Source organism: Anomaloglossus baeobatrachus, chromosome 4 (assembly GCF_048569485.1).
Source record: "Anomaloglossus baeobatrachus isolate aAnoBae1 chromosome 4, aAnoBae1.hap1, whole genome shotgun sequence".
Taxonomy (NCBI): Eukaryota; Metazoa; Chordata; class Amphibia; order Anura; family Aromobatidae; genus Anomaloglossus; species Anomaloglossus baeobatrachus.
In genome coordinates, this window is record NC_134356.1 from 585085812 (window position 1) to 585112226 (window position 26415).

A 26415-nucleotide genomic window follows, 5' to 3' on the forward strand; every position below is an offset into this window, starting at 1 on the left:
TAAACATTAAAAATTATTTTTTCCTATTTTCCTCCTCTAAATTTGGTTTCTGTCTTATAAAATGAAAAATATGATAAATAGAAAATACAAATTTCTGCTAAACTCTATTAATCAAAAGAGGGATGTTTGCAGGATTACAGTGCGATTATCTGGTGGACACAGATTACCAATTTCATAGTAGGACCAGGATCTTGTAAAAGGTTTTGGTGTTAAACATTTTTTTCTTACTTGAAGTTCTCTTTGCTCATAGAAATATCTACACATTGATATGATCCACTACTGTTTTCACTTGTATCTAAAGAACACCATATCAGAGCAAAATGAAATGGAGCCATTGGTGGCTAATACAAAGTCTAAGGGGCATTTTGCACACTACGACATCGCAAGCTGTCCCAGCCCCCATCGCAGCTGCGATATCATGGTGATAGCTGCCGTAGCGAACATTATCGCTACGCCAGCTTCACATGCACTCACCTGCCCTGCGACGTCGCTCTGGCCGGCGACCCGCCTCCTTATTAAGGGGGCAGGTCGTGCGGCGTCATAGCGACTTCACACGGCAGGCGGCCAATAGAAGCGGAGGGGCGGAGATGAGCGGGACGTAAACATCCCGCACACCTCTTTCTTTCCACATAGCCGGTGTGAGCCGCAGGACGCAGGTAGGAGATGTTCCTCGCTCCTGCGGCTTCACACACAGCGATGTGTGCTGCCGCTGGAACAAGGAACAACATCGTAACATCGGTCATTTCGAAATTATGGAAATGACCGACGCTACACCGATGATACGATTATGACGATTTTGCACTCGTTAATCGTATCAAAAAGGCTTTACACACTACGATATCGCCTGCGACGCCGGATGTGCGTCACTTTCAATTTGACCCCACCGACATCAAAGCTGCGATGTGGTAGTGTGCAAAATGCCCCTAAATTTTATTTTAAAGATCTGTTAGCAAATTAATTTTCAAAGGTCAGATTTGGTTATCCAAAATGTTGCTGTCTTACCTCCAGAATTGATGTTTGAACCTGAAGAATCAGCTCATGCCCTTTGACCTGTCTGACACAGATCTTACAAGAAAGCTGGGTAGTGGCTGGCGTGTATCTCTCCAGGGAAAAGGCACAGTGCAGTGGCTGCTGGTTACTGCACCACACACGGGAAAAAGGGACCTCCTGAAATGAGAAAAAGCACAACTGTATGTAATAAAGACATTTTTGATAATAATCTTTAACACTGCATTCTCTCATTTGTGCTTTCCATGGTGCTGAAAGTACAGACTGGAGCTTTGTAGGTTCATTGTCTCAACTAATATGTGTTAAAGGGAACCAATATCCAGGCTTTTTGTATATAATCTAAAACCAGTGCTATACTAGCGCTATCAGGCTGATTCTATACTTTCCTTTAGTGGTCAGATCGGATGTACAGTATAAATTTTGAAATCCAAGGAAGTAAAGTTTATAAAATCATCAGTTTCTTGAGTGACAGCAGCTGAGGCTCAGATAATATCTGGGGGATATTCATAGTTATCCCCTCCCCCTGTTAGAATTAGCTTAAATATTATACAATCGATTTAATTTTTCACTAGCAGGACTTGTGTGAGGTCATACCCATGTGACCAGAAGGGGCGGGGCCTTAGCCAACACAAACATTTTGCTTCCTGGTATCAGCTTTGTTGGCTGGTAGATTCCCTTTAAATAGTAAGAACTCTGGACAGAATTTTTTGCTCACACGGCACATAATCAAGACCAATATGTTTGCTCAGCTCCTATCTAAACCCTTCTTTATACTTTCTAAGTAATTAGAGTTAAAAAAAGAATGTACAACCAGTTTTCAAGATGTAAAAGAAATAAATAAGGTTTTACTTGGCCCAATAATTTCCATTTCTTTCGGCGGCTGGAAGTCTCATTATATTACGAATTAAAATAAAACAATTTCTAAAATACTTTAAGCGCTCCTGCCTGTGCCGTATCCCGTCCTCTCCTATTAGAGAGTATATATTTCTCACAAGCGAATGGCTTTTCACAGCATAAAACAATGCTGATTACACTGGGAACATATCCTAATTACACTTCAACTGGCGTTCCATTTGTAGCTAATGCTCTCCGCGTTATTAGAACTATTTCTACACTTAGCGTCAGATTAATACCTTGACTGCTAGTTGACTAGTAAAGCATAATTATGTCTGCTTTTTACTGTTTATAGGTTCCTAATAAAGAGTCAGCTGCACATGGGTTTTCTTCTAAGGGAAATTCAGCCATTTGCAATGTTATAATGCGCCAATACCAGCTTCATTTATCTACCGCCACAAAAACATGTTACATTCTGCAGTGTTATCCCGATATCCACAGTAACAGCAGGCGGTAACACTACATCATACAGATTTTGAGCTAATTTCAACTAATATTTTACTCTCGATACCATAATGTAGAATTTTGAAATTACTTGATTGAGAAACAAGTCTGGCAAAACTGAGCTTGAAGACGATTTTCCATCTCGATTTTTAAAAGGGAAATTATCAGACGCATATAAAAAGTTCCAAGATGATTTTTAAATCCATAGTGGTCAATGCCCAGTAAAGATTGGTCATAGTTTTGTTGCCCATTTTCCCCTCAATGTGTAGGGTACATGTATACAAAGACTGGCAGGGAACCAAAGAAGTGTTGTCACAGAAGAAGTAATGATGGCGAACAAACCGGTTTCTTTTTTTGTTTTTTTTTTTAGATGTTCGACTATTTTAAAGGGAACCTGTCAGCAGATTTGGGGCCTATAAGCTGTGGCCACCACCAGTGAGCTCTTATATACAGTATTCTAATATACTGTATATAAGAGCCCAGGCTGCTGTGTAGAGCGTAAAAATCACTTTATAATACTCACCTAAACGGTCGCTGAGGTGAAGTTGGGTCATATGGGTGTCTCCATTCTCCGGTGCTGATGCCTCCTCTTTTGGCGATCTTCGTCCTTCTTCTGAAGCCAGGGTGCATGACGCGTCCTACATCATACACTCTCGCCGGTCCTGCGCAAGCACACTGCAATACTTTGATCTGCCCTGCTCAGGGCAGATCAAAGTGCACCTGCGCAGGACCTCAATGCCAGCGAGTGTGCATGACAATAAGAATGTGTCATGCATCCTGGCTTCAGAAGAAGGACGACAAAGATGGCCAAAAGAGGAGGCACCGGAGAACGAAGACGCCCATATGAGCCAACTCTACTGCAGCAACTGTTTTGGTAAGTATTATAAAGTGATTTTTATGTTCTAAACAGCAGCCTGGCATCTTGTATACAGCATCTTAGAATGCTGTATACAAGAGCCCACTGGTGGTGGCCATAGCTTATAGGTCCTAAATCTGGTGACAGGTTCCCTTTAACCCCTTAACCTGTCAGCAGGTTTTTCTCTTATGAGCTGCTGCCACCACCAATGAGCTCTTATGTACAGCGTTCTAGAATACGGTATATAAGCGCCCAGGCTGCTCTGTAAAACACCTTTATAATACTCACCTAGGGGGCAATCCGGTCCGACGGGTGTGGCTGCTCTCGGTCCAGCGCCTCCTCCATGTTGTGGGATAGCCGTCTTCCTGTTCAGACCCATGTGCATGACATATCCTGCGTCATTCACAGAGAGGCCTCCATTGCACTCCTGTGGTAATCAAAGTAGTGTAGTACACATGCGCAGGTGTTCTTTGAACTTTCCTCAGCCGGGCAGACCAGAATGCACAAGAGCACAATGGAGGCCTCTCAAATCTTAGTTTTATCAGCATTAGATTACCACTAGAGGACTAATAAACCTGTTGCTATGTTACCATGTACACGCCTCCATATTAATGAGCTCCGTATAACCCCTCCCCCACCACTAATTGACATATTTCTATCAATACATAGTGTACACAGAAAGCTATCAATGAATGGTGCTGCTGGAGCTATACAGAGCTCAGAATTCAGAGGACTGCTAGACCTGCAGCAGACAAAAGAGTAATTTTATCAAAACTACAGGAAGCAACCCAGTAAGTGACCTATGGCTGGAATCAATGTCTCTGCTTCTATAATATTCTACTTTTATATGGGGTAGGTAAATCTTGGTAACATATTCCTTTTAATAGGAAGGCAGTGATTTTGCATATTGCGATGGCAGTGCACCGCCAGTGTCTACTGTAGGTTGCTGTAGGCGAGTTACACTTAGATAAGTCCTGCTTCAGTGATTTTTTTACTAAAGTTGATAGAAGACTCCTGCAAGAAGCTTGATTTGACACCTGGTCTCATTTACATGGTGAATAACACAGAAGGGACCCGTAACCTATCCACAGCTACTTATAATTATTGAGCAGGTTTCAAAGCCTAAAGCTCGTTCCAGACCACTGCATCAATCTACCGTAATGAAGGGCAATGCATTATTACGTCCGAGACAATTTTATGAGTGATTATTTCCATTGCAACATCATAGAGGTGATTACACGAGACATATTTTTTCCAAATGGTAACATATGAGACAATCTGTCCAATATAAAATCTCCTTTTTATGTCACATAGAGAATATTAGCTAGACAGCCTACTCTGATCTGAAAAAGTGTCTGTAAAATATGCTGTATGGTTAAGAAAGGGGTTTTGCAGGATAAGAAAAACATGGCTGCTCACTTCCAAAAACAGCACCACTTCTATCCATAGGTTGTGTGTGGTATTGCAGTTCAGCCACACTCATGTCAGTAGGGCCGGGGTCACTTTAGGCTATGTGGGCACACAGCGTTTTTTTGACGCTGCGTTTTTGGCCGCAAAAAAACGCACAAATGCAAAAAAAGCACCCGCGGCAAAAACGCATCGGAAAAAAAGCATGTGTTTTTTACCGCATTTCGGTGTGTTTTTGGCTGCGTTTTTCCAATGCATTGAATGGGGGAAAAACGCAGTAAAACGCAGGAAAGAATTGACATGTCCATTTTTTTTTAGCTCAAAAACGCAGCTAAAAAAAAAGTTGTGTGCGGATAGCAAAAATGAAAAGTCATAGACTTCGCTGGGGAAGCAAAGTCATGCAGTTTTGAGCCCCAAAAAAGCACCCCGAAAGTGTGCAAAAACGTCGCAAAAAAAACGCTCAGTGCACACATAGCCTAAGGGGTACTTCACACACAGCGAGATCGCTACTGAGATCGCTGCTGAGTCACGTTTTTTGTGACCTCATTAGCGATCTCGCTGTGTGTGACACTGAGCAGCGATCTGGCCCCTGCTGTGAGATCGCTGCTCGTTACACACAGCCCTGGTTCATTTTTTTATTGTTGCTCTCCCGCTGATAAGCACACATCGCTGTGTGTGACAGCGAGAGAGCAACGATCCTGAATGTGAAGGGAGCAGGAGCCGGAGTCTGACAGCCTGCGGTAAGCTGTAACCAAGGTAAACATCAGGTAACCAAGGTGGTTACCCGATATTTACCTTCGTTACCAGCCTCCGCAGCTCTCACGCTGCCAGTGCCGGCTCCTGCTCCCTGCACACGCTAAGTTAAGCGGTGTGAGCTGGTAACTAAGGTAAACATCGGGTAACCATACCCGATGTTTACCTTAGTTACCAGTGTCCGCAGCTTCCAGACGCCGGCTCCGTGCAAGCGCAGCGTCGCTTGCACGTCGCTGCTGGCTGGGGGCTGGTCACTGGCCGCTGGTGAGATTTGCCTGTTTGACAGCTCACCAGCGACCATGTAGCAATGCAGCAGCGATCCTGACCAGGTCAGATCGCTGGTCGGATAGCTGCTGCATCGCTAAAGTGTGAAGGTACCCTTAGGCTGCTTTCACACATCCGGTTTGATCCGGCTGTGAAACCCATGCAACGGATGCGGTGAATACACCGCATCCTTTGCATAAGTCTTTTACATGCGTCCCATCCGGTTTTTGCCGCTTGCGGCATGCTACTGAGCATGCGCAGTGGCAAAAAACGCATGCGGCGGCGCGATGCGTTTTTTTTGCCGCACAAAAAAACGTGCCAGGCAACGTTCCATCCGGCCGCCGCATCGGTTAAATCTGCCGCATGCGGCATAAAACGGACCGAACGCAAGGCCATGCGGCACAATGCGGCACTAATTAAAGTCTATGCAGGAAAAACGCAACCGGCAGCAAAAAAAAACGGTTGTGTTTTTCCTGCAAAGTGCCGGATTGAGCCGCATAGCAAAAACCGGAGGTGTGAAAGCAGCCTTAGCGTTTAAATTGTGGAAAGTAATATGATAAAATCTGTACGCAGACCAATGTTAATCAATGAGGCAATTTTTTTCTGATGCCGATTTGGAATAAGAAAACAATCACATCAAGCTGTGAATGCCTTCACAAATCGGATCACGTGCACTCATAGAAGTTTATGGGTGAGTGTGAAAAATCGCACTGCACTCAGATGTCATCCAAGTGCCGTCTGATATATATGCCAAGACAGACAATGGTGAGTATGAGTTGAGAATGGGAGGACTCCGCTCTGTCATATAGAAAAATCTGGATTAAGTACTAGTAATTTATTATTCAATGCGTTTCGGAAAACACTTTATCCTTCTTCAGGAGAAAATAAAGACAGACAGTGGAGAAGAAGGAGAAATTAATCTCTCCATCTTCTCCGCACCTGTGCTCCAATTCTCACATGCAAGATAATCAGATAACAGTAGATGACACTCCTCTCATGCAGTAGTTTGAGCCTAGTGTCATTAACATATTGCATTTGATTAACTTGCTTTGGATCTTCTACTTTAGTGTGATCCTGGCCTTAAAAGGAGCCTGTCACCAGTTTTTTCATGTATAACAAAACTACCTTACTCAGCTCCTGTGCTTCATTCTAAAATGTTGTATATTGTGTCCTAACCCCTCTGCATATCTCCCAAAAATCTCTTGAATAGCTCTTGTGCTGTATGCAAATCCGACCAGTCCAATCGGCGTCATTGCAGCACCTCCTGTCCATCCTCTCCGCAGCTAATTGCCATCCTCCCGATGTGACTGATGTGGATGCGTCTTGCAACATCCACACAGCCAAATGAAATTTCACGCCTTTGCAGGGACATCATCGCGGTTTGCGCAGATGCGTTTCAATTTGAATGGTTCCTGTAAGCAGGAGCCAAAAAATATGTGCGCCAACGCATGTGCAGTTATGTTTCAGACTCTACGCACAGCAGGGCAGAACAAAGTGTGCCTGCGCGCATCGGCGATGTACCTGCGCAGGCGCAAGATTTCATTCACCTATATAGAAGACACAGGATGCGTCATCCACATCAATCATATCAAGAGGATGAAAATTAGCTGCAGAGAAGAGAGAGAGGAGCCTCTGCAATGATGCCCATAAGACCGGTCGGTCGGATTTGCATACAGAGCGGGAGCTATTCAAGAAGTTTTATGGGGCTACACAGGGGGGGGGGGGGTCAGAACACAATATACAACATTTTAGAATGCAGCACAGGTACTGATTAAGGTGGTGTTATTAGCTCATATCTTAAAAAACTGGTGACAGGTTCCCTTTAAGCTAAGTTTAAATACTACACAGAACCTGCGGAGCCATTTCTGGAAGAAATTAGCCTTATTTATCTAATTTTGTAGAACCCCTTTAACCAAAATACAATAAACTTATACTTTACATATAATTAAAATATGTAAAATAAAAACAAACATAATTCTTCACTTAACAAAAGCCAAATGGAGCCACCGACTGAAGATGGTTAATGTCATTTTACGTCAAAGTATTAACTCTGGATGGCCTCATGCTTTTCCCCCTTCTCAACCATCCCTTTTCACCTCTTGTAGGAGAAATCATCAATATGATGATGTTTCTTACTGATTTGTTTGCTACCATAGTTGTGTTAATATTTTCTGTCTAGAACAGGGGGTGCAGAATCTGTGGCGTGAGGTCCATATTCAGACTAAATATCATCCTGAATACCCTCCAGGAAACTCCGGCACGCCCATGTTTTTAGGCTCTTCCCATTTTTGACATAGTTGTACATGAATGTGGCTCTCTCCATTGCAGTTTATGAGAGATCTGAAATATTTGGACACTTCTGTTATTCTTATAAACTATATAGCCAAGGTTACGCAAGGTGACCTTGTTTTCTTTTAACCATGGTGCCAAATAGGGGACCACGTCCCATATATTTGGCATTAGTGCAATACAGTTTCCATGGACTCATAGAATATGGATGGATAAGATGGTGAACTTTTGATCTCCTTCTTTTCCTGACAGTGTGCTCCAATTGTCTCATCCAGGAGAATTGGATCACACTAAGCTGACACTCTGATCATGCTCTGATCACAGTTTGATCTGTCTGTCAGTAGCATGATTCTCTCGCATGAGATAAGTGTCAGACTGCAGCCTGAATCAGCTGTACTGATCGGGCAGAGCTGAGGAGGAGCCAGGTCAGGGAGGGAATGGCCAAATTTATCGCATGTGCTGCTGTACACCAGAAATGCTATATACTCCAGTCCCTGACTGAAGTAACATTTGTAGCTTGGTGCATGGTGTACCCTGTTTAGAAAAGATGTCAAATTCATTTAAAGGGAACCAATCACCTGGATTTTTGTGTATAACCTGCAGCCACTGCTATACTGGCACTATCAGGTTGATTCTATACATACCTGTAGTGGTCAGCTCGGATGTTTAGGTTTTGAAATCCAAGAATGTAAAGTTTATAAAATCATCAGCTTCTTGAGTGACAGCAGCTGAGGATCAGATAATAGCTGGGGGGGAATTCATAGATATCCCCTCCGCTTGTTTAAATTAGCATAAGTATTATACAAATGATTCACTTTTCACAAGCAGGACCTGTGTAAGGTCATACCCATGTCACCAGTAGGGGCAGGGCCTCAGCCAACAAAGCTGATACCACGAAGCAACATTTTTCTGTTGGCTGAGGCTCCGCCCCTTCTGATCACATGTGTATGACCTCAGCACAGGTCCTGCAAGGGAAAAGGGAATCGTTTGTATAATACTTATGCTATTTCTAACAGGGGGAGGGGATAACTATGAATACCCCCCCAGATATTATCTAATCATCAGCTGCTGTCACTCAAGAAGCTACTGATTTTATAAACTTTACTTTCTTGGGTTTCAAAACCTAAACATCTGAGCTGACCACTAAAGATTTGTAGATAATCAGCCTGATAGTGCCAGTATAGCACTAGCTTTAAGTTATATACAAAAATCCTGATGATTGGTTGCCTTTAATAGTTATGCGTCCCTTATTGAATTTGGCACCGTGTATCCCAACAAGTCTGGCATGGGTGAATGTGCGTTATCCCAATCTTGATTAGTCAGCCCCACAGGCCACGTGCACATGTGGAGTATTTGGGGAGTTTTGTACTTCAGGATTTGTGGCCAAAACCAGGAATGGAACAATCAGAGGAAAATATAATAGAAACACGGGCACCACGTCTACATTTTTCACCCCCCCTGGTTTTGGGCACAAATGTTCACCCCCTCCTGGTTTTGGGCACAAATGTTAAGGTAAAAACTCCCCAAATACTCTAGTGTCAGTGTAAAATGATAACTGTTGCTGAAATATAAAAGTAGAGAACAATCTGCAGATCACTCCAGAAATTGAGATATGATCTGGAGATGTAAATTATTGGATTGATCTACACCTGGAATTTAGATTAAGACTTTTTGATGAAGACAGAATCTTTTGAAATGTTAAGCAGCCTTTGATCTTGTGTTTAGTGAAGAGCATGTCTCCAAGCAGAAGAAAAAAGGCACCACAAGCTAATTAAATTCATAATGGCACATTAAACATATGTCCCTGCTAAGACCAAAAAAGAAAAGTTTTTAATTTTTGTTTAAAGATGTACTTTGAATTCATTTTCTATTATTAACTTTCAATTCCCTCTTAATTTAGTTAAATTTAGGTCATTTTCAGATGTAGGATGTGTCAAACTGTTAAGCCTGCTTTACACCTTACAATTAGGGATGCGATCTCGTATGCGATGTGACACGCCCAGGTCGCATATGCGATCTAATGAGATTGCACGTAGGTCGTTCATTTGCTGTCACACGAGCGTTAGTAGCCTATGTTAAATTGATCAATTTTGTGTGCGATCCTTTAGATCATGTGTTCTGTGACGTATGCATTGGGCACCCTTTTTTTTTTTTTATTTATTGACTTGACAAGCGTGTGTAATGTGTAGGGATGCGTTTTTACTATGTCATCTGCCATTCAGCTCTGCTACATGGCCGCTAACAGCAGACACAGACAGCCATGTAGCAGCGGTGAATGGCAGATGACAGCAGACAGAGCCGCACTGTCAGAATGAACTCGGGTGAACCTCACCCGACTTCATTGTGATGCTGCGGCTCTGTCTGTGCCGCGCCCTGATTAGCGGTCACCAGTGAAGACTCATCGGTGACCGCTAATCTCCTGAGTAAGTGAATTGAGCAGCCCTCTCTCATACTCACCGATCCCCGATCCCCGGCGCTGCACGGCATTCACACTGCTCCGGCGGCTTTTACTGTTTTGAAAAAGCCGGCCGCCCATTAAACAATCTCGTATTCCCTGCTTACCCCGCCCACCGGCGCCTGTGATTGGTTACAGTGAGACACGCCCCCCCACGCTGAGTGACAGGTGTCACACTGCACCCAATCACAGCAGCCGGTGGGCGTGTCTATACTGTGTATTGAAATAAATAATTAAATAATTAAAAAAAACGGCGTGCGGTCCCCCCCAATTTTAAAACCAGCCAGATAAAGCCATACGGCTGAAGGCTGGTATTCTCAGGATGGGGAGCTCCACGTTATGGGGAGCCCCCCACCCTAACAATATCAGCCAACAGCCGCCCAGAATTGCCGCATACATTAGATGCGACAGTTCTGGGACTGTACCCGGCTCTTCCCGATTTACCCTGGTGCATTGGTAAATCGGGGTAATAAGGAGTTATTGGCAGCCCATAGCTGCCAATAAGTCCTAGATTAATCATGTCAGGCGTCTATGAGGCACCCTCCATGATTAATCTGTAAATTACAGTAAATAAACACACACACCCGAAAAATCCTTTATTGGAAATAAAAAACACACACACATTCCCTGGTTCACCACTTTAATCAGCCCCAAAAAGCCCTCCATGTCCGGCGTAATCCAGGATGGTCCAGCGTCGCATCCAGCGCTGCTGCATGGAGGTGACAGGAGCTGCAGCAGACACAGCCGCTCCGGTCACCTCCACGCAGGTAATGAAGACAGCCGCGCGATCAGCTGCTGTCACTGAGGTTACCCGCTGTCGCTGGATCCAGCGGTGGATGCAGCGGTGGCCGCGGGTAACCTCAGTGACAGCAGCTGATCGCGCTACTCACCGCCGCTCCTATCACCTCCACGCAGCAACTGAGGTGAGTAGCGCGATCAGCTGCTGTCACTGAGGTTACCCGCGGCCACCGCTGCATCCACCGCTGGATCCAGTGACAGCGGGTAACCTCAGTGACAGCAGCTGATCGCGCGGCTGTCTTCATTACCTGCGTGGAGGTGACCGGAGCGGCTGTGTCTGCTGCAGCTCCGGTCACCTCCATGCAGCAGCGCTGGATGCGACGCTGGACCATCCTGGATTACGCCGGACATGGAGGGCTTTTTGGGGCTGATTAAAGTGGTGAACCAGGGAATGTGTGTGTGTTTTTTATTTCCAATAAAGGATTTTTCGGGTGTGTGTGTTTATTTACTGTAATTTACAGATTAATCATGGAGGGTGCCTCATAGACGCCTGACATGATTAATCTAGGACTTATTGGCAGCTATGGGCTGCCAATAACTCCTTATTACCCCGATTTACCAACGCACCAGGGTAAATCGGGAAGAGCCGGGTACAGTCCCAGAACTGTCGCATCTAATGTATGCGGCAATTCTGGGCGGCTGTTGGCTGATATTGTTAGGGTGGGGGGCTCCCCATAACGTGGAGCTCCCCATCCTGAGAATACCAGCCTTCAGCCGTATGGCTTTATCTGGCTGGTTTTAAAATTGGGGGGGACCGCACGCCGTTTTTTTTAATTATTTAATTATTTATTTCAATACACAGTATAGACACGCCCACCGGCTGCTGTGATTGGGTGCAGTGTGACACCTGTCACTCAGCGTGGGGGGCGTGTCTCACTGTAACCAATCACAGGCGCCGGTGGGCGGGGTAAGCAGGGAATACGAGATTGTTTAATGGGCGGCCGGCTTTTTCAAAACAGTAAAAGCCGCCGGAGCAGTGAATGCCGTGCAGCGCTGCGCTGGAGATCGGGGATCGGTGAGTATATGAGAGAGGGGGATAGACTGACATGGACAGAGAGTGAGGGACAGAGATAGTGACGGACTGACAGAGATTAGTGCATGACAGACATTGTGAGGCGCTTCAGAACGCAGCTTTTCAGCTGCGCTCTGAAGCAGACCTTTTTTAAGCTGCGGTGCAGAGCGCACACCTGCGCACATAGCATCAGACACCAAAATCGTATGAGGGATGTCACACGTTACAATTGACTAGTTTCGTACTACCAAACGTCCAATGTATGAGGAATAAACGACGTGTACGCGATCACCGTATTTTCGTTCAATATCGATCGCATGTAGGTTTCACACGCAAATACATCACGAACGATGCCGGATGTGCGTCACTTACAACTTGACCCCAACGACGGATTGAAAGATCTACTGAAGTGTGTAAAGCAGGCTTTAGACAGGCACATTGTACATGTTATCTGCTGCAGACAACCCATTCCATATACTATAACCCCTTAACCCAGGATGATTTTCCATTTTTCGCTTTAATTTTTCCTCTTCTTCCAAGAGCCATAACATTTATATTTTTGCGGCATTATAGCCTTATCAGGGCTTGTTTTTTATGGAAACAGTTGATCTTTTGAATGACACAACATTGCATAAGAAGTGCAATGCCCCAATTTGTGGGAGGTTTTTATTGAGCATGTTCACTATATGGTAAAACTGACCTGGTAATATGATTTCCCAGATCGGTATGAGTACCTAGATACCAAACTTGTATAGGTTGATAAATTTAGAAATCGGTCCCAAAAATAATTTTGCTTTTGACACCATATTCCAAGACCCATAACATTCTTCTTTTTTGGGATTTGGGGCTGTGTGAGGGCTTATTTTTTTTGTTCCCTGAGCAAGTGATTTTACTTTTACTATTTTGGAGTAGAAGATCTTTTGATTGCCTTTTATTACATTTTACTGACCAAAAAAATTTAACTTTGGCATTTTTATTTTGTTCTTGTTACTCCACATGGAGTTCAAAGTGTCTCCATCTGCCTCATTATAGTAATTTCATCAGGGGTTTCACCTGAATTGCATTTTTGGAGGATTTGCATGGAAATCCCAATGTAAGTTCTCAGTGTATAATGTTATAACCTCAAAATGTTACCAATAAAACCCCTAACTTATCCCATACAAAGCCTCACTCAGGTCCGTCATCTGTCACTGGAAATATAGGGGCTCCAACTTTACTAGTAGAAAAAACACTCTGGAAAGGTGAAATAGCTCCTGCTTCTCAAATAAAACCCAGTGAAATCTCAATGTTCCCTCCTTCTGAGCCCCACAGTGTGCTAACTCGCTGTAAGTGGCCAAGTATTTGTCATTATTGTAGTGAAGAAAACACACTTAATAAATTATGGGGTGTGTGTATCACAAACAGGGCCCAATGTATGGGAGTGCTGTAATATATGAAGACTCAATGTATGGATACTTAACTGGCATGTTGCCAATTCTGCAGAAAAAAAGAGCGGCGTGGATGCTACAAAATGGCCACTGCAATCATTGATAAATTAATTGAGAGGTGTAATGTCTACAATGAGGTCACTTATGGGGGTTTTACACTCTAACAAAATCTGTGCTCAAAATAGTGCTCCTTCCTGGTCAGCCCTGCCTTGTGGCTAAACAGTAGTTTCTGATGACATGGGTATCCCCGCATTTGAAAGAAATTGCAGAATAAGTTGTGGGATCCATTTTCACCATTTAACTAACAAATTTGCAGCTAATAAAAAAAATAATATTTTTATATTTTTACTACTAAAATGTTATTTTTTCACTTCCCAATGTTGTAAAATTCTGTGAGGCATCTGTGGGTTCAATATACTCAATCACTATACCCCTAGATAACTTCCCTAAGCAGTGATGTTAACAATATGAGGTCACTTGTGAGGTTTCTCCTGATTAGGCACCTCAGGGGCTCGGCTAATGGAGCCCACAAACTATAATAGAATCACCTTTCTGAAAACCATGTAGCACTCCTACCCATTCTATTCCCACTATGATCTCAAAAAAAGGGTACAACCACTTATGGGGTATGATAAAATATACATAACAAATTGTCCTGTCAATTTTCTCCTGTTACCCTTTGTGTGAATTCAAACTTTTAATTTTCATGGCCCAATGTAATAAAATTCTGTGTAGTTTTTAGGTTAAAGATGCTCACCACACCAACAGATGAATTCATTATGGGGTTAAGATTGCTAAATGAGGTAACATGTGTCTCATTTTTGGCACCTTAGGGGCTCTGCAAATACAACATGTCCAAATTTGCAATCCAGAAATTAAATAGCGTTGTTCGATTTCTGAGTTTTCCCAAGTGACCAAACATTAATTTTCGACCATTTATGGGGTATCATTGTGTTCGAGAGAAATTGAATAACAAATTATGGAGTCCATTTTCTCCTATTATGCAATGTCAACATTATAAATTTGGGGCTAAAACAACATTTTAGCACACAAAACTTAACTATTATTTTGGCATAAATATTTTAAATAGTTTGTGAACAACTATGGGTTCAAAATGCTCAACACACCCCTACATAAATGCTTTGATGGGCTTAAAGCTGCTTTACACGCTGCGACATCGCTCAAGCGATCTCGTTGGGGTCACGGAATTTGTGACGCACATCCGGCCGTTTTAGCAATGCCGTTGCGTGTGACACCTATGAGCGATTTTGTATCGTCGCAAAAACGTTCAAAAACGCTCATCGGTGACATGCGCCCCTATTCTCGATTATCGCTGCTGCAGCTAGCGATGAAGTTCCTCGTTACTGCGGCAGCACACATCGCTATGTGTGACACCGCAGGAACGAGGAACCTCACCTTACCTCCGTCCGCCCGCAATGAGGAAGGAAAGAGGTGGGCGGGATGTTACGTCCCGCTCATCTCCGCCCCTCCACTTCTATTAGGTGGCAGTTCAGTGATGCTGCTGTGACATCGCTGTGATGCTGAACGAACCGCCCCCTTAGAAAGGAGGCGGTTCGCCGGTCACAGCAATGTCGCTAGGCAGGTAAGTAGTGTAGTATATATATATATTAAAGGCAGTGAACTTTTGTAAGGTGAAACCTCAGAGCATGTTTTAAAGTGGACCAAATACCAGGATTTTCCTATATAACCTAAAGCCATTACTATATTGCTGATTCTATACCTACCTTTAGTTGTGAGATCGAATGTATGCTTTCAGATATACAGACAAGTAAAGTTTATGAGATGCATTGTTACTTGATTGATAGCAGCTACAGAATATCTAATAGGTGGGTTTGGTTTTGCTAGTTATTACCACCCCTGTCTGCCTATATGTCCTTCTTCCCCCTGTCTCGGTTATTATAGGAGGTGGAAGGAAAGGGAAGAGGAAGGCCAGACAGCAGATAGGGACAGGAATCACTAGCAAAACCCAACCTACGTATTAGATATTCCGTTGCACCTATCAATCAAATAACAGTGCATTTCACAAACTTTACTTGCCTGTATTTCGGAAAGTATATATCCGATCTCACAACTAAAGGTATGTATAGAATCAGCATGATAGTGCCAATATAGCACTGGCTTTAGTTTATATAGGAAAATCCTGGTGATTGGTCCTCTTTAAAGGAAACCTCTCACTAGGTTTTTGCTACCCCATCTGAGATTAGCATGATGTAGGCACTGAAACCATGAGTCCAGCAATTTATAACTTACTGGTTTATTTGCTGCAGTTTTGATAAAATTACTGCTTTATCTGCTGCAGATTTACCAGTTCTCTGAATGCTGAGCTCTGTATAACACCACCCACACCACTGATGGGCATATTTCTGTGTGCACTGTGCATAGAGAAAACGCTGTCAATCAGTGGTGAGGGTGGGATTATTCAGAGATAATTAATATAGAGGACTACATGGTAGCAGGTTTACTAGTCCTCTAGTGATAATCTCTTGCTGATTGTATTAAAACTACAGCAAGCAGCCCAGTTAGTGACACATCATTGGAATCAGGGTCTCATGCTCTCTATTATGCTGCGGTCAGATTAGATGAGAAAAACCCGATGACAGATTCCCTTTAAAAAATTGTAGATGAGAAATTATTTCATTGAAACTTTCAAAATGTAAGTTTTACTCTGAACTTTGGAGACCAGAACGACTTGGTGTCATATTTCCCTTCAACCATATATGTTAGGGGTACTTTACACGTTGCGACATCACTACTGCGATATCGTCGGGGTCAAATCGAAAGTGACGCACATCCGGCGCCGGTAACGACGTTGCTACGTGTAAAGCCTAGATGAGCCGATAAACGATCGCAAAAGCGTCGTAAATCGGTGATCTGTGCAGCGTTGGACATTTTCATAATGTCTCATCTATAGGAAATACGATGTTGATCCTCGTTCCTGCGGCAGCACACATCGCTGTGTGTGAAACCGCAGGAGCGAGGAACATCTCCTTAACTGCCTCCACTGCCAATGCGGAAGGAAGGAGGTGGGCGGGATGTTTATGTCCCACTCATCTCTGCCCCTCCGCTTCTATTGGCCGCCTGCCGTGTCACGTCGCTGTGATGCCGCAAGACCCGCCCCCATAGGAAGGAGGCGGGTCGCCGGCCAGAGCGACGTCGCAGGGCAGGTAAGTGCGTGTGAAGCTGCCGTAGCGATAATGTTCGCTACGGCAGCTATCACAATATATCGCATGTGCGACGGGGGCAGGTACTATCGCGCTCGGCATTGCTAGCGATGTCGCAGCGTGCAAAGTACCCCTTACTCTATGGACACCAGATGATATTGCTTCACGGTAGGCCAACCTAACAATGGACTAGAGTGGTCATGGATGAGCAATTTAACCTAACAGGACAAAACTCTGTACACATAGATTTTTGGTGGAAAATCTTTTTCTAAGCTTATATTTCCTAAAGTATTAAGTGCAGAAAATGCCACGATATGAAGATCTTCTTGATGTTCTTCACCTTTATGGTTTATATAACAGATAAACGATAAGCAATGTTTCATGAAAATATCAGAAAGCGATCACTTACTATCTTTTTATAAAAAGAAAAAAAAAGAAAAAAAGAAACCTCCTGAGTTGAAAGCCTAGTCTCCGCTGAGCCGGTAATACAGGGTGATTGATGTTTTTGTGAAGTGAGTGAGACTTATCAAGCCTAAAGTATAAAGTAAAAAAGTATGTTCTAAAATAGTGATACCTTTTTATTGGGTTGACTATCGAGGTCTGACATAGGCTTCTAGGAATTAAACCCTCAAGGCCTCAGCTGAGCTACTTCACAGATTTGTTCTCTTTAAAGATTAAGTGAAATAGAGAAGCTTTACAGTTCTTGTACTCTTTCTGGCCACACCAAGATAAAGTCGAAACCTTAACTCTTTGGTGATAGCTTGACTTTTTCAAGGTTTTATTTCCTTTGTTAAGCCTGAATTTTCTAAGCTACATGACACCAACATTAAGTCTTCATATCTAAAATTGTCTTCTTCAAAATTGGGAGTAATTACCTGGAACGATCCCTATTAAAATGAGGTAAGGAACAATAGACTATTTTAGGCTTAGCAGAACATGGAAATTATAGATTGAAGGAAAGTTATAGCTCAGCTAAAAAAAGAACGCACTCTGGAACACAGTTAAAAATGGCAAAGACTGAATTTTAGAAGTGTGGTGTGTGCTAGTGATGGGTGAGCACTACCATATTCAGGTACTCAGTACTCATAATGAGCAGTTGAACGTTTAGACGGGCAAAATTCATGTACCGAGCATAATGGAAGTCAAAGGGAAACACAGGTATTTTTATGGAAGATCTTCAGGAAAAATGCTTGAGTTCCCCATTGACTTCCATTATACTTGGTACACGAGTCGATCTAGTCCAAGTGTCTGACTGCTCACTACTAGAGATGAGCAAACCCAAGGTTCGGTGCTCCTACCAAACACCGTCTTTACAAAAAAAAAGACAGAATTCAGATTCAGAGTTTTGGTGCTTTACATATGAACACCACTCCTGCAAGCATTGCTGTGCTTAGGTATGTTCAGTCCTCAGCCCACTGTGAGGTGCTTGCAGTGTCTGAATGGCTCGCACTGGGGGGTAATAACAGCATGATCAGATGTAGTGTGTACCAAACTAAACAAAAAAAAGGAAAAACCCTGACAACCTGTACCCAGAAGTGATCTGTTTATGGGTGACTGCATGTGGTCGGAGATCCAAACTGCCCAATTATTGACTTTCATTGTTCTTCAGGTCAAGTTCGGGTCCCAAACCAATCCTAATTTAAAGTTGAACCCACCGAACCAAACTTACATGGGTCCGCTCATCTCTACTCGTTACGAGTACCGAGCACCCAAGCAAGGTAGTGCTCGCTCATCACTAGTATGTACATGTGGAATGTTTATATGCTGCCTGGTTGACACTTTTCATATGTATCCTAGCCTAAAATATGCATACCGAGTGACTTATAGTGTAACCTCCTAATGAACCAAGGACTGTAACAGTAAGGGTGCAGCCAATCTATTACCGGCATTCACTCTCCAGCAGGCTGAAATCTAAGATACAATTTAATGTTCCGTAATATGATGTTTTCTCTCTCTTTGTGCTAATTGTATTTTATTCCAGTTCATCTTGTTTTCTATGTTTAGATATTTGCACAATTGATTGGATTTTAATTAGTGTGGTCATTATAATAATTAGTCCAACTCTCTTGTCGGGAGTGACCACACATTTTGTTATATATTATATGTTTTTACTTGTTCACAATGTTAATCATGTTGATAAACGTAGAGTAATGCACCTATGACGGTGTAATACTACAGATTAAATGGAAGTAAACAGGAGAAGGACTTGGGAATTCTGGTTACAAGTAAGCTGAGAGTATATATACTTTCCAGGGTCCTAAAGTCGTAGACACAACAATACCCCCAGATAATTTAATATCAACTTTTATTATAACAATTGAAAGGATATATGGATGTTTATACCCAAGAACAACAACAAAAAATAACTGTGTAACCATCACAAAAGAATATGGACAAAGTCAACAACCTCAAACAATGCAAAAATATATAAAATAGTCCCAATATAAAGTGCCTGGTGAGCCTCACAAGGGTAAAGATAAAAGATGTCAATGATAGTTTACTCCTGTTTGACCCTATTTAGACTCACACCTGACTTCCAACGGGAGTTAACACCCCAATGCCACAATAGTGGTGCCCCCCAGATTTAGCCAGCCATTTGCTGCTTTCCTCCAAAACTGAATATGTAAAAAAAATAAAAGAGCAGAAGTAGTCATCCAAGTGCTATCTTCCTATTAGCCTTAAGTTGGATTCAATAGAAAGTCCATGGAGGCTGTTCTCAGTATTGAACAAAAGCAGTGTTCATAAAATATTAGAGCAGAAGTGGTCAGCCAAACACTGCTTTGCTCCAAATCTGAACATGTAAAAAAATAATACCACAGAAATAGTCAGCCAAGAGCTGTGTTTCCTCCAAATCTGAATGTTAAAAATAAAAGAGCAGAAGTAGTCAGCCAAGTGCTGCTTTCCTCTAAATCTGAATATGTGAAATAATAAAAGAGCAAAAGTTGTCAGCCAAGTGCTGGTTTCCTTCAAATCTGAACATGTCAAAAAATAATAGAGCAAACGTAGTCACCCAAGTGCTCCTTTCCTCCAAATTTGAATATGTAAAAAAATAAAAGAGGAGAAGTAGTCAACCAAGTGCTCCTTTCCTTCAAATCTGAGTGTGTAAAAAAAAAAAAAAAATAGAGCAGAAGTAGTCAGCCACATGCTGCTTTCCTTCAAATCTGATTATCTAAGAAAAAATAAAAGAGCAGAAGTAGTTAGTCAAGAGCTGCTTTCCTCTAAAGGTATCCTCACACATAACGAGATCGCTAGCGATATCGCAGCTGAGTCACGGTTTCTGTGATGCAGTAGCGATCCCGTTAGCGATCTCGTTATGTGTGACATCTACCAGCGATCAGGCCCCTGCTGTGAGATCTCTAGTCGTTGCAGAATGGTCCAGGCCATTTTCTTCAAAGGCGATGTCCTGCTGGGCAGGACACATCGCTGTGTTTTACACTGTGTGACAGGGTCACAGTGACTGCTGAGATCGTTATACGGGTCGCTACTGTGACCTGTATCATTCCTGCATCGCTGGTAAGGTCTGACTGTGACATCTCACCTGCGACCTCCCAGCGACTTACCTGCGATCCCTATCAGGTCGCATCGTTGGATCGCTGGTAAGTCGTTGTGTGTGAAAAAAGCTTGACATTTTGGGTGTGTTTTTCAAGCCAAGAGAATCAGTTAAAAATGTGTGAGAAGGAAGATTTCCGTGAATGCAGCTTGTTATTTACTAACACATTTTCAGTGTAAATCATTATTACGGTTTGGTTTCACCTACAGTATTGTTAGATCACTGAAGGCTTCCCTGCTGAACCCCACTTTATATTTGTTTATCGCAGAGAGGGTGAAACAGAACAATGCTCATCTTCCCCTAGTATAAAGACTTGAGCAGATATGGCAGAAGGTGGCCAATAACACAAAGTGTCATACTTCTGTAGGCTACAAAAGATAGACAACAAAGAGTAGTCATAAATGGTATGTTCTCTAATTGGATTATAGTCAGCAGTGGGGACCACAGGGATCTGTGCTAGGACAGATTCCTTTTAATCTCTTAATTAAAGGCCATTTGGATGGGATTGATAGTAAAGTGTCAGACTTTGTTGAAGACACCAAACTATGTAGGATATTAAAAACGGACCTTGATAGTACAATATTACGAAATGATCTGGAGAAGATGTCGGAATGGGCAGATACTTGGCAAATGAGAGTTAATGTGGATAAATGTAAAGTAATGCACCTAGGACAGAGTAATTATTTTGCTGCGTATACATTAAATGGTAAACATTATGGGGCTGTGATAACTGCTCGGTCTGTTGTTCTACTGGACTGAAGTTAGGTCACCACTACATGCTACAACCACCTGATTCAGTAAATTGTAGCACAGCTAAGATGCAAAACACATCACAATGGTGTTTTCAGTAAGGTTTTAGTGTATTGTTTAAGCCTTTTTCTTGTTTTTTTTGTTTGCTGCACTCTTACCTAATGTATTTTTTTCTCTGAAGTTATGCTGTTTTCACATTTCTTTACCTTTTTGTCCATTTCATGGTATGAATATTTGCTTAATGTAGTCAGTGCATTGTCGGACGCCGATGGCTTCGGAAAGAATGCCATAACAGAAATCACAATGTTATTCTCGCATGTGTTTGCTAAAATTGCTGCCATTTTAAAAAGCAAAGATAATACTTCTTTATTGTACCTACATTAGGCTTGTCACAGCTTGTGACAGGCGTAATGCCGGAATTTGATATAATATGTATGTTATTTAATTATTTTTACTAAAAGCACCATAAACAGGGAGAAAAAGGCAGCCGGCTGAATACATTACGGTGAATATTCCTTTTTGTTATTCAGGAGTCTAAGATAAAAAGGCTCCTCATTGCTTCAACCCACAGTAAACCATAATTCTGTGCGACCCTTAAAATGCCTTTGCGTTTCTGAAACTGAGGCCTCATTCCCTAAATCACCGCAGCTTCTGTACGCCATTTCTTCTCGGCAGGTTTTATGATACTTCAGCATATCACTTTCCTTTTTATATACTGTGCTGTTATAAAGTAATGGTTCTTTCATCTGCATTTTATCTCTAGGTTGTAAATTTTAATAGTTACTTAGGTCTACGGCACTCATGGAACTTTTAGCAGTGTATGAATTGGATACACCATAAAGATTAATGCCTAAGAATTTACATTGTTAGAACGCCTCTCTCACTTTTCATGGCACCCTGAAGTTCTATTTTATGTTTGGAAATTGGACAGATTTTGACTTGTAAAGGTACACGGGGAAAAACAAATATATGTATATTGTGGACTTTGTTGGAAAAGAGTCAAGTTGTACGACACCATCTCTTCGGTATTACCAACGTTTCTGCTGGAGTAAGGCATTTTCAGAGGACATTGTGTCACACTCGACACTATTTTGAACTATGATTGAGGATAAAACTGAAGAAAATTACTTAAAGGGATTGTCCAGTATAGAAAACTAATTTTGTTATAACTTATTTAGATGTCATCGTCATTTCTTGACAGAGGAAGGAACATCTATCTAATCTCTTGGCCACATCGTAGAGAAGTTACAAAGAGCGTCTATAAGGCCTCTTTCACACATCAGTGAAAAACAAACACGTTTTTCACTGACGTATTGAAGGTACATATGTCCCTCTGTGTGCTGTGATTTTGGCACATGTGTGTTCTCTGTGTGCTATCTGTGATAGCACAAGGAGATCAGGAACTTTATACTCACCTGTCCTCAGCATTGCTGTCTGTGGTGCTGATGTTTCCCGCGCTGCTGTCTCCAGCCGATGCAGTCTCCCCACTGCTGTTACTTCTGGGTCGCCATTCAGGGAATGTTCTTGAGCATAATTAGCCAACCTGGAAGCAGGAGACAGCAGCACCAAAAACAGCATCGCTGGAGACAGGTGAGTATAGAAAATCATTTTATTTCACAGACATGTGTTTTCTCTGGTACGTATCACACGGATCAAATCACTTTGTGGTCCATGTGACATCAGTGGTTTCAGAGAAAAAGGGAGAAGTCTCTGTGCGAAACAGATGGAAACGCGCACAGACACATGGTTCGTGAGAAATCACTGATGTGTGCGCAGACCTATTGATTTTAATGGGTCTGCGTATGTCAGTAATTCCAGTACATATAAAAACGGTGACATACGTACCGAAATCACTGATATGTGAAAGAAACCTAACTGTGGAGGACCTATCCTACATTATATAATGATACACTTTGTAATTCCTAATGTCCCCTATGATGGTGCTGCAGGGAAATTAAACCCTTCTTCTAGGACAGTTTGTACTTTCTTCAAACACTACTTAGGAGAAGTAATATGTTGTGATACTAATTAGTAAATAAATAAGTAAATTAATTAATGAATTAATGTTTTATTTATATTACTGGACTATTATAAAAAAAAATGTTAAAAAAAATCTCCAATTTTTTCAACATTTAGTTTAGAATATAGTTGATTTGTAGTAACGAATGATCAGTACCATGCTCGGGTGCTTGATACTCGAAACGAGCAATTGGCTGCTTGGACAACTATAATGGAAGTATATGGGGAAGTCGACCATTTTTCAAGAAATGTTCAATAAAAATGCTCAACATCCCCATTGACTTCCATTATAAGTCACTACTTGAGTCAAGCCTGCCTGAACATCCAACTGGTTTTTACAAGTACTGAGCACCGAGCATGGTAGTGCTTGCTCATCACAATTCATTACTAATATATCTGTCTATCTATCTATGTTTGTCTGTCTCGCTGTCTGTCTGTTTATCTATCTATCCATATATCTCTACGTAAGTGTGTATACTTTATGTGTAGCATCTGTGACGCCCTGGGCAAGCCAGGGATCACAGGTCACAACACCACACACACCCCACATTCCCTGCAGGAACACCAAGGTCAGAACACAAATCCTTGTTGCCTTCCTCCAGGGGCTGATGTCCACACCAGGGGGTGGGCCAGGCGGTTGGCTCCGCCCACCGAGGAGTTCACAGCCCTGGAGGCGGGAAAACCAGGCAGATTAAGTGGAGAGTTCAAAGTGAGAGGAAGGAGAAGGAGGACAGTGAGAGTAGTGACAGAGAAAGTGACAGTTTGAAAGCCTGAAGTTGGTCCGGGTGTGTGCCCCGGACTGAGACAGCAAGGTTGGCAGACGGCGGTGACCGTCTGCAGGAGAGGCTACTTGGAGGTTGCCGAAAGGACCGTGGATGGGTGGTGGCTCGGCGGTACCGGAGCGGTATACGAAGAGAAGCCAGCACCATTGGCAGGGGCCTTTCGAATCCCGGCAAGGCTAGGAGTCACCGTGAATTTGCCAAATCCATCAGTGAAGGGGACCTCTGGGTCTCCCAACAACCAAGTCCCGATTGAAGGCAACAGTCCGACTGTTAAAGAGAGACACCGCCACCGCCAGGGCACCAGTTTCTCAGGGCCAGCGCCTGCGGGCAAGAGAGGGGCTCCCCCGGCTCATATCCAAGCTGGGGAGCGGGTTACCGGTGGGAATCCATCGCTACCAAAGAACCGTACTTAGGTGCAGGGAAGTGACCGTCACCGCTAACTGCAGGGAACATCAGCACCGTAGCCGTCCGAGGGACCCGTCCAACCAGCCGTTTGTTTACCGTGAACTGTGTCATCATCCTTTGGCTGAGTGAGTACCTCCGTGCCGTGCGGCACAGCGCTGCCCCTGCATCCCTGCACCTCCACAGGCCCCATAATCCGCCTGTCCACCATCCTGACCTCCCCATCGTCGGGCCCCGGGACTACCAAAACCCCTACCCACGGAGGGGCAAACCAACATCTGGCTGCTCCATATCACCACTCCCGGGATCCCCGTCCAGAGCAGCGGTGGTGTCCACACAATCACCACAACCGTGGGTGGCGTCACGGACAATAAACTATCCCAAAAATCAATCCCCTCCCCCCCTTCACTCACGGGCGAGGAGCGCCGCTCGAGTCCCCGGGATCCGGCCCATGGCTCGAGCCACCGAGCAGCAGCAGTAGCCACAGAGCAGCGGCGGCCGGACCCGAGCAGTGGGAGTTCGCAGTGTTGACACCCTCCTCCCCGCCCGCGACAACTTGGCGTCACGAACAGGATCTTACCGCTCTGCCGTCTGGTAGAGGTGCGCCTTGTGACCGCTGGAGGTGTCCGGCCGGAAAATTTCAGAAGCCGCCATCTTTGGCGCGAAAAGTTCCCGCTCGAGCGTCTTCTCGAGTAGCAGAGGCGCGAAGGCCAAAACCCCGCCCCGATAGAGGAGGGGCCGGAAAGAGGCTAAGGGGGACGAGATGGCGCCTGAGTGCATGTAGCTGCAGCTATAAAAGCAGGGACGCCAGGACTCTGCAGCCACCCTGTTCCTGGAAGAAGCCGCCAGCAGCATGTGGATGCCATCCCGAAGAACCGTAGCCCCCGTGCCGGGAACCACTGCGTGGGTGGAGATCCGGACCGCGCAGCTCTACCAAAGGCTGCAGGTCAAGATGCAGCTCCTCATGGAGGAGTGGGAGACCGACATGGCGGATGTCATAGCGACCGTGCGGAGACGCGAGGAGGAAGCTGAGGAAGGGAGGGTGAGTGACCCACGCCCCGATGCCCTTGAAGGGCCGGTTATCGCGGCTGCGGGACCCGGTCTAAACTCTCTCGCCCTGTTACCTCCCTCGCCACCCGTGTCGGAAGCCGTGACCCCGCCACTAGGCCCGTTGCCACCGCAACCGGTAGCGATACCCAGCATGCCCGCCCCGGCGGGCCAACCTGTAGCCGAGGCCCGTAGCAAACCGGAGGTGCTGCCCTGGAAGGCCCCGAAGTCTGAACCAGAGGCATCCCCTGAGAAGTTCCCCGAGCCGGAGCTGATAACCCGTTCCGTGCCGAAGGCCCAACCGCGGAAAGCCCCTGTGCCCATCCCCCACACCTCGGCTGATGTTGCGCCGGGTTGCCGCTGCAAGGCGGCGTCCAAGGCGAAGAAGCCGCGGGACCTGCCGCCCAGATCCCTAACAGCGGGCAGCGTCCAAAATGTCCCGCGGGGCCCGACCCGTGCGCCGGAGCTCGCAGCAGCGCCATACTGGGACAGGGAGCCGATACCGTTGGGCCTGGAGATTGAAGAGAGGGAAAGGAAGAAGGCGGATTTGGTGGCCCGTGCATTCTGGGAAAAAGAGAACCTCCGTCAGGCAACTTTCCGTGTCCGGGGCCCGTTGTATGAAGGGCAGGTGAGACGGTTTGATGTCCGCCGGGGCTATGGATTTATTTATGAACCGGGCCTTGAGGCCGAAGTGTTTATAGCCCGGCGGGATGTGAATGCTCACCTGCCAGAGGAGCACCCTGGTCGGAACTTGATGGCGGGCGACTTGGTCCAGTACACCCCGCACTGTGGGAAGAGGGGGTGGTTCATGCTGGATGCCAAGTTAAGGGGCAGCCAAGAGTCCCATGTGAGCGCCGAGCCCCCTCCCTCAGGTGATGCTGAGGACTCCGAGTGATGGCAGCGGGACACCGTTGCACCGTCCCCGTTGGGACCAAAAGGTCTGTGTGTGTTTAAAAGTTTGCAAATGAAAGTTGAAAAATGATAAGTGAAATGGAACCGAGGATTTACCTGATTCAACCGTGATTTGGAAAACCGGCCGTTGCCGGCATTGTTGTCCCCGTGGGGACCATCCACAA

General features: G+C 44.3%; 1 protein-coding gene across 3 annotated transcripts in view; it reads right to left on the minus strand.

Annotated features, from left to right (window-relative positions):
• The window catches only part of UNC5D (unc-5 netrin receptor D), a 952147-nt gene that overhangs the window by 69946 nt on the left and 855786 nt on the right, over nt 1-26415 (minus strand). For all 3 annotated transcript variants that reach the window (XM_075346117.1, XM_075346118.1, XM_075346116.1), the window contains one exon: nt 1003-1167. In XM_075346117.1, coding sequence (XP_075202232.1) covers nt 1003-1167 — 165 coding nt within the window. The remainder of the gene's footprint in view (nt 1-1002; nt 1168-26415) is intronic.